Here is a 9,960-nt window from a genome sequence, read left to right as displayed (position 1 = left end):
TCCAAGTTTTGTGAGGAATTTGATGTTAGCACGTTGTTCTGCATTAGCACTCAGCATTATTCCGACGGAGCTCAGAAACACGATCCGCTTCTAACAATGGTCGCGGCCAGACTAACCGATGCACGTGAATGAAATTTTGTGTGACGGTAGAGGGAAGTCCAAGGGTCAATGCCCTACCCTCCTCTTCGTCAATGACGTGGCCGGAAATGAGTCATAAAAGTAATCCGGGTTCTTTATTGCCACACCTTGTATACAACACTATCATTTTGCCTGTGGTTCTGTATGGGTGTCAAACTTGGTCTCTGACATTAAGGGAGGAACATAGACTGAGGGTGTTTGAGAACAGGGTGTGGAGGAGAACATTTGGACCAAAGAGAGATGAAGTGACAGGAGGCTGGAGAAAACTGCATAATGAGGAGCTTCATAGCTTGTATTCTTCTCCAAGTATAAATAGAATGATCAAGTCAAGGAGGATGAGGTGGGCAGGTCATGTAGCACGAATGGGGGGAGACGAGGAATGCGTATAGGATATTGGTGGGAAAGCCAGAAGGAAAGAGACCACTGGGAAGGCCAAGGCGTAGGTGGGTGGACAATATTAAAATGGATCTTAGAGAGACAGGATGGGATGTGTGGATTGGATTTACATGGCTCAGGATAGGGACCTTATGAACATGGTAATGAACCTTCAGGTTCCATAAAATGCTGGGAAATTCTTGAGTAGCTGCAGAATTGGCTGTTCCTCCAGAAGGGCTCAGCTCCATGAGTATGTAAGTAAGTACAACTTTACCTTACCACATAGTTAACTGTGATAAGTATCCTGTTAGTGAGATAGTGTACTGTTTGGACTTTCCTCCTCCTTCTTGTCCCACCTCACCTGTTGTTTCTTAAACTTTTCTTTCCTCATGAAGGGTAAGAGGTAGTTGTGCCGTAATTTGAGGTACTGTTCCAGCCTTTTGCGTGGAAGGACCGAAGATAACCATGAAACTTTTCAGTCAAGATAGTCTGTGTCCTGGCTAAGATTCAAACTGGATACTTTCTAAATACAAGTCAGTCATTTTGCTTGGTGTGGAATTTGTAATAAGATATATACTGTGTGTGTTCTGTTTTGTCATTTCAGATGATGTTGTATTAGGCTTGACAACTACTGGTACTGTGAAAGTGTGGACTCTCTTTGGACAGGAAACAAAGAACTCAGAGCCGTTTTATGAGAATGAGAGCAAACAGATTCGTTGTCTCAATGCTCTTAGCATGACATGTTGTGCATATAATCAACGTACTGTGCTCATTGTTTGTTCCAAGTATTGGCAGGTATTTTCAATTCATTGTGCATAAAAAATACAAAATTTACTTACTGTAAAATATAAAATGTATGTTCATTACATTCAAACAACATGTGAAGTATAAATTCTGAGGTTTATGAGGCCATGTAGCCTTGTAGATGGTCACAGATATTTTGGGAACAGAATGACCCCCTGGAACATTGGTCTCCACCTCCAAAATTACACACCCTGACAATCCAGAAAACAACAGTCAGAAGATAAATATTTGATCATTTTCAGTAGTGCCATTACAGTTTCTCTTTTCAGATTTATGATGCTGGAGATTTCTCAGTATTATGTTCTGTTATATCTCCACGAGGTGAACGCTGGTTAGGTGGAGACTTTCTGGCTGCTGATCGTGTTGTTGTTTGGAGTGATGAAGGGCGAGGGTATATGTATAAGCTGCCAGCAAAGTAAGTCATATTTATCACTTTCATTATATGGTTCATGTTCATTAGTGAACTTGCCTGATAACTTGTATAGTTACATATTGTCCCTGGTAATGGTTAAGTATTAACATCTATAGTGTTAACATTGGGACTGGTATAACTGTTTCTATAATTAGGATCTGTTTAAAATTAACACATTCAAGTAAGCTTTATTCCAACAACTGCTCTAAGAAAAGTGTCGAACTATGATTAGAGAGATTTTAAAGATTGTTTTGAATTTGTACATAATTATGCTGTAATACTTGTATTCAGGGGTTCCAACCAAGCTGTTGTTTCTGATTCTGAAAGTTTATATATCTTGGAACAAGTCTGTTAATGTGACTTTTCATACCATAGGCAATTCACTTAGATAATGCAAATAATTTTATTAAAGCAGTTTCACAGTTCACAGGAATGAGATTGATTATGGAATTAAGTTAATAAATTCAGAAAATAAATGTTATTTATTCAGTTACTATCATACTGTTCACTTTTCTGAACATTACAGTCTCAGAGTGACATGTTCTGTTTGTTTTCAGTCAAGGAAACAAATCATTAGGTAACCATCACACAAAAAACAACCATGTATATCTTTATAATAGAATTTTGTTCTTTGGTGTCTGTTTCTGCCTTTTTCCAGTCATCAGGTTAAATGAATACATATTGCATTTGCAGTAACCCGTTACAGCACAGCAGCTAAATGGAATCAGTTATTATGCTATCACTGATACCTTCCTTTGTCACCTTGACTGTCATCCTTCTGCAGCCTCATTTCTTCTGTTTTTCTTATGATAACAGTTTTTTATTAGATATAGAGCACAGAAAGTTTCATGTGATACTACAGCTATTCAGTACGTCTTGCACATAGAAATGTTTTAGAAGCTACATTTTCAGAAGTAGATAATCATTTGGCTCCTGCATCTAAGCCATTGGCAGATACTTTTAATGCCCACTGTAACTGGTATCAAGTTTTTAAATAAGTAAATATTTTGTTGCATTGAAGCATAATTAGTCCAAGACAGTTTATGTGGTTGCATACTCACAAAGCTACAATGTGATCATATTAGAGCTTTCTTCAAATTGTTGAGCAATTCAGGCAGAATAGTTTAATGTTCTTACTATGAAGTTGAACCATGCAGATTCAGAATGCTTGAAGCTCTCTGCTGTGAGCCAAAAGGTCATGGGTTCAATTCCTGATGAGGTCATTGCATTTTTTAAATTTACCTAATCCTAGCTGCACTATGGCCCAGGGGTCAACTCATCCTCTGACAGGAATGAGTAGCAGGAATCTTCCTGGTAGAAAAGGGTGACTGGCACATAAGGCTGACAGCCCCACCACCATCTGTGAGCCGATTATCTAGAAAAGGTGGGAGCCTCGACGTCTGACAACCCTGGGGGCCTCCATGGCCTGTTACAGGGATAGCTTTATCTTCTTTTTTAACCTTTTTAACAACTATCAAACCTATAGCGAACATGCTACAAATAAAACTTACCCAAGTTGCAGCTGATGCTAGAAATGCTCTCTTGTTATTGTCAGGAGACTGTTTAGGATAGTCACTGATTTTATCAATACTGGACTCCCCAAAAACTGAATCACCTACTGCAGACTGAAAGTAAATTGGATGAAAATTGATACTAGACTTGAACATTTTTGAAAATCCCACAGACACCTTGCACAGGAAATCAAGGTTTTGGGTTTCAAGTTTATTCTGCTCCCAAAAAGGAACTTCAAACCATGAACACAAACTTTCTGTGGAGATGCCAAGAATGCATGCTTTATAACAGAGCATTTCACTCCCTTCGATAATGTGGTTAAATTTCATTTGTAATTTGTTTGCCCATATGCTTATCAGTCCAGTAACAATAACATTGTTGTGACCTGAATAAAGAGGACTCTTCCTCTTGAGGTGCTCAGTGGTTTACAGACAGCTCTAAGATGAAAACAATATTTCCAATAGGACATGTATAGTTTCGGATATTAGTGATATTGTAGCTCATAATAATATCTATGGGGAATCTTTCCAGACTTATTAATTAATGTTAGGCAGTCCTAGAAAGGAAGTATTTACAGGGTGGGTGAATTTTTCGTGATAAATAACTTTTGTTCTGATGACTGTGGAATCTGTTATTGTCCACCATGCGGCTAACAGTACAAATCTTGATTACAAGTGGAAATATTTTTGCTACACTTTCAGTAAGCAAATAAACCAATATGTTAATGAGTTAAGATATTGAGCTTGTCCTTTCGTACTAATGTTATTTGTACAAAACTGATCCAGTGTATGTAATCAGTGTATTGCGTGGTGAACTTAATGTGACTCTTTCGTCTTTAAGGCCATAGATCAACAGCACAATTAGACTTGTGTTCAGGAAGTTCAATAGCTTATGTAGGTAAATGACACAACATTTTAGTCACATGGCATTTAAAATTAGTAAAAACCAACAATGGCATGAAAGATGGAGGAGGTTCAGCTGTTTTCGCTATATGCATAGCAAAACATATTAGCTTAATTTAGGGAAGGACTGAAGTGAGAAAACAGAATTGAGAACAAAATAACAATTTCTTTAACTTCTCTCTTGTCAAAGTACTTTTGACATATTCAGAATAGGTTGTCGTCACAACCAGGACTGTATGTATTACATAGCCAAAATTGTATTTTCAGAAGTAAAACACTTTCATTTCTTCACCTGTCACAACTTCAATTAGTGCTAGTCCTTTATTCATGCAATTTTATTAACTAAAGATGAGTTCATCTACATGAAGAACTTTCAAATGTATTTTGAGTGGAAATGGTAGTAAAAGCTAGCTTTTCATTATTACTTAATGTCAGCTGTGAGGTAGGTTTCGCTAAATTATTATTCTGTCTTATGCCAGGAAGTAATTATATGAATTCATAATTGCTTTAAGCATGATTTGATTGCAAGACACATAGTTATTTCTGATTCCAGTTATATTATTGCATCTGCATGTGTATTTCTTTTTACTTCAGCCAGTTTGTATAAGATGCTTGGTCCATTATATGGCTATTTGCCATAAACATAATAACAAAATGAGCCCAAATTGTTAAATGTGGTTAGAGATATGTGAATAAAATGTGCAGTGGCTAATAAAATTCACTTTATATTTGGTGTGATGTTTGGGAGCTCATGTGAAACAGTTTTAATTTATTGCATTCTCATCTTGACATTGGCATGAATTTCAGTGTAAGAAGTTGGTTGAAGTAAAATAATAGGATGTAACCTCACGGTTTTCGTATCGGAACTACTGCACTAGTCCTCTAATAGAGAGGATGTAATGTGAGTCCAGATTTGCATAGTAAAAATGTGGGGATAGATTCCCTATGCTCTCGAACTCACTGTTACAGATCTAATGCCAAATGTATCTAAATGGCTCACACATAAAAAATGGAGAACGGGGTGTTATTTTGACTGAGGTTGAGATTTGTGCTTAATTAACCAAGTGATTTAGCATTCACTTCATTTGTGAAGGAGCTAGAAATATCAAGCTCATGCTGTTGCCTACTCCTGGCTCTCTAGTTGAAACATTTGGACTCTGTATATATATATAGGTAACAAGAACTGATGTTGTTCAGTCAAACTGCAGGGTGGACAACTGGAACACTAGTGTTCAGTTCCCAGTAGGGTCAGACATTTCTTTCTTCACTGTTTTTGTACTGGATGTGAGCCCACTCAGTCACCTATCGACTGGATATGAAGGGCTCCTTTCCTGGGTGTCATGCATCTGGGGCTTGAAGCTCATTTTGATCAATTGGTGAGGTTAAGAATGTGTGGAGCCATACCTCCATTCCCCATCCATCTTCAAGGCATGGTGCATGGACAGTTTTACTTTTATCTTTATGATGGGTGATCTATTATTACAAGGGAATGTGCAAACTACTGCTGCAGAGAGCGTTGAGGTTCTTATAGTGGTGGCTGTGAAGAGCTTCATGTTCTGGGAAATAACAATGTGCAGTCTGTAGAAAGTCAAAGTCAACTGACATTTTGGAGGAGCAAGTCGCCTGCATCTTCAGGTTGAAAATTAAGCCAAGCAGGAGACTAGAATGAAGATGGGGTGACATGTTCCTCTAAATTGTTGGTTGACTTTCAGTGGTAGTTACTATAGGATTCTGACGATGGTGTAAAACACACTGATATATTGGGTTTTTGGACTTTATCAATCGTCCTGGTTTTTATGATAACTAATAAAAACACTATTATTAGTTATCTTAAAAACCAGGACGATGGATAAAGTCCAAAAACCCAATATATCAGTGGACTTTCAGTGGACTATGTGGCGTTATATCCCAGAAGATGGAGCTCTTGATTAACAGAATACTTGCACCATCACGTTTGTTCTTGCTTAGCAAACAGATTGTTTCATAGCTCAGCCATCACTAGACCATAAGCCACAGCCAGAAAACTTGCAGAGATAAATTCATGTTAAACAAGTATTACAAAAGGGCTAAGTGTGCTTGATTTTAGTAGCTCTCAGTTGCGTGACTTACTTATTTTATGATGTATTATGTTTCATGAGTTCTGAGGTTCTCGTGGTGCTGAATATTCTGGCACGTGATACCATATAATTTGATAGATAGGTACCAATGTTTTAGGGGAACCCATTTACCAAACTGCACTGCATCCTATTCCAGAAGACCAAACATGTAAGTGAATGAGTATGTTACCCTAGTTCAATGCCCCCCCCCCCAAACCAGTCATTCCCAAAGGGCATGATGTTGTATACACTGTTACAACTTTTTTCTAATTGATATATTTTTCTTAAATTTGATGTGTATTCACCACAGTTCCCTGTATTTGTTGACATTGTGGCTCCTCTCAAAGCAGCTGCCTCTGTGGATAGAGGCCTTGAAAAGGAACAGTTTCCTTTCTTTCACTCTTTCATGGATTTATGGGCAGTGTATACCTTCAAGGTTTTTGATGGTACTGATTTTTTTTTCTGACCCAGCCGTTTGCTATGACTTATTTGCTTCATATTGCTGGGATGTCTCCCAGGGAGATCCTTGCTGCAAGCTCAGGATGTTCACACTCTTTCCACCTCCTGCTCATCCTGCATGAAATCACCTTCATCCTCTGTTTGCCTACTTGTCCAGTAATCTGCCTCTTTCAAGAAGAAATTTTTTTGTGCTTCAATTCACAATCAGTACCATTGTGTCTTTTGTCTTGTTCTGAATAATTCAACAAGAGCACAGTTTATTAGCCAAAGAACAACCATTTTACTCGGTTTTATTATTGTTCTGAGGACAGAGGAGTAAGCCAGATACTGATCTGCTGTGTGGGCTTACTTCATGTACCCAATGTACTCATTTATACAGGACGGTTTCATCGCACTTTCTCAATATCCGTCCTGTGTCTCAGAATGGCGGCATTGTTTGTGGTGCTCACCGTTCTCACTTGTCATTTATCTCTTTGTGTTTAGAGGAAAACTTTTTTTCGCAGACAAAAAGAGCTCTCTCCTCTTTTCAGTTGTTTTCCTTCCTGTATCAATTTGTCAGTAATCTCTCTTAACCTGATTTTACCATGAATCCTGGTGTTTCTAGAGAGCAGATTTTCTGCAGTGGATAATGTTTGAGGAACTATCTTGGTACGTACTGTTCCACAGATCCAGATGGGGCTCCAACACAGAATGAATGGCATCTTCTAACTTGTTACTTTTATCATTATATTGCTCTAAGTTACAAATTGGTCTCATGCATCATGCATACATATACATGTACCATATATTACAGATTTTCCCCAGATTATATGTTTTGAATTTGAAGCTACCCTCACCACGAAAAAATCGTTGATTCATCTAATGACAGTTCTTAGGGTGGTTTATGAAGTGTTTTGAGTTTAAAGAATTCATTCTTCTGGGATATAACATCATGTAGTATAGTAGAAGTTCACTGATATATTGCTTCCATCTTCAGGAACTGGAAAATAAGCCGAACAAACAAATCAGGTGATAGTACTCTTCATAGTCACTGCTGTGAGAACCTCAGTTCCACCATGCTTTGAATTTATTCAAATAATGCTCTAAAACTGGCCTTATTTGTAGATTCTGCTTCATCTTATAGTCAAACATTGTCACTGATCAGTTTTCCAAAAAAATGAGATTCTGGTTAGGGAGCTGGTATTCCAGTAATCCTTCAGTCTGTATTTATTTGTATAGCCCCTTAGTGTTATAACTAGAAATTTTTTCATTTCCTTTGCAAAAATATCTCTCCATAATATGGATTTTGGAGACATCCTATACAGAGGGGCACAAAAAATATATGCATACTTAAGCGTACAAAATATCTTCCTAAATAATTTATTGGTAATCCAGATTTGATGGGTTCTTTCACATGTGTTGAAGTAGAACAAGCATTTGAAGTTACCCGCCATTAGCTTAGGACACTTCTGAGTTTGGCGGGCTAGAGCATGAGCAACCATGGCTAGGTGTCCACAGGGATAGCATCACTCCAATTTCTTCCCATAACGTCTCTAGTGTCGGTGGTTTTCTGTGATATACCACCTTCAGGGACCTCCACAAGTAAAAGTCAAGGGGATACTCAACACTACCTCTTCATCTAATCCATGGTAATGACCTGGTAGAATTTCATTGAGATAGCTTATGATGTCTAAGTAACGGTGCACCATCATGTTGAAAGTAAAATGACTCATTCTCATAGTGCACCTTGATATGTGGACTTTTGTGGTGGTCATAAACTGTTCCAACACCACAGCAGAAGAGGCCGGACTTGTTGCTGTGCAAGACCTCCAAGATCTTTGCGTGTGCACATCATGCACCATACCATCAGCCTCAAATTTTTTCATGAATGCATGCAATTATTAATCATGTTGGAGGTTCCATTGCAAAGTCACATTTCTACCGTTTTTGTACTTTGCACACATTTTCAAATTTCCAGTACCATTTCAGAGTTATCTGGTATTGCTCAAATGACAACTGTTCTAACACCAATTTCTTTGACTGTCCTGCTATTTGATAAGGTGGTTTTTTTTTATTGGGTAAAAAAAACTAGGATACAAAAGTGGCCTAGGCAATGCCCATCCAGCCTTCTGTAGCACATTCTAAAAACTTCTCTTTCTGTAGTAGCGGTGGGCCCGCGGTTAATTCACATCTTAGCATAAATTTGAGAATGTTGTGAGTGGTCCGTGCCATTTCCTCTTGTTCTTCCCTTGCATATCCGTTTTAAATATATATGGGAATGTTGTTTATGAAGTAGCAGACGCCTTGCAGAAATCTCTTTTCTTCTAGCCTCAAGAGCTCTGTGACTGATTTTGGGTAGTTCTTTTTACTGTTCTCGGAGAGGATGCCCATCATTATTGCCCTTTGGTCGTCACACTGTTTGCAATCCCAGAAAATATGTTCCTCCGTTTGCAACCCGTCACCACATTCACATTCGGCCGTGGGCACAATGTTAAATCTGTTTAGACTTACTTTAAGACTGGTATGTCCTGCTCGCATACGGTTTATTGACACGAAGGCACGGCGGTTCATTTTTATCTGACTAAACCACGGAGTAGAGCCTTTCCTATAGTACCTTTCAAAGTAGCGTTCTCCCCTTTCTTGTTTGGTGTTTTGACAAAAGCTGTGGAGTTCTTCTTTCCCTTTCATTTTCCACTCGGTTTTAAGATCAGCCACGGGTAGTAGTAGTTGGCTATCTCTGCCTTCTTTAATTGCTAGCTTTGCCTGCGAGTCGACCCTCTCATTAATTTCGACTCCACAGTGCCCCGGGATCCAGTAGAATTGGGTTTTTTTCTCTTGTGATTCGAGTCTCTCTATTTTATCCTTTAGCATGTGGATGATGTGCGATGCGTTGCTTATTTTAGTGGGGTTACCAATGCTTTGTAACACGCTTGCCGAGTCCGAGAAAATCGTGAAGTTTTGCCCGGATTCTGTTTTTTCGATGATTTCTAGTGTTTCGGCAATTGCTAATGCTTCTGCAGTGAATATGGACGCTATCTTGGATATTCTGAATTTCATTCGACGACTATCGTTTATATCTATCTATATCTATCAGATATATCTATATCTCTCCTACAAAAGGCTTGTCCACCATTTTTGAGCCGTCCGTGGCGAAACTTTTGCTGGTCCTAATTCTTTCTTGGAATATCTTGTAAAATTCCTTGTTATGATCTTCTGTTTCCTTTATTTGTCTTCCCTCATCGAACGATACTCTAGCCTCGTAGAAGAGACTTTCGTACGTGTA

The 9,960-nt window shown here is 38.4% G+C and overlaps 1 protein-coding gene across 8 annotated transcripts in view; it reads left to right on the top strand.

Moving 5' to 3' along the window:
- Nucleotides 1-9,960, top strand: part of LOC111869451 (WD repeat-containing protein 7) — a gene marked incomplete at its 3' end in the record, with an annotated part of 95,361 nt that overhangs the window by 14,892 nt on the left and 70,509 nt on the right. For all 8 annotated transcript variants that reach the window (XM_033753433.1, XM_033753436.1, XM_033753435.1 and 5 more), the window contains 2 exon segments: nucleotides 1,118-1,308; nucleotides 1,587-1,732. In XM_033753433.1, the coding sequence (XP_033609324.1) occupies nucleotides 1,118-1,308; nucleotides 1,587-1,732 (337 nt within the window).

The sequence above is a fragment of the Cryptotermes secundus genome, unplaced genomic scaffold (genome assembly GCF_002891405.2).
Source record: "Cryptotermes secundus unplaced genomic scaffold, Csec_1.0 scaffold1411, whole genome shotgun sequence".
NCBI classification, from domain to species: domain Eukaryota; kingdom Metazoa; phylum Arthropoda; class Insecta; order Blattodea; family Kalotermitidae; genus Cryptotermes; species Cryptotermes secundus.
This window is presented reverse-complemented; position numbering and strand designations above follow the sequence as displayed.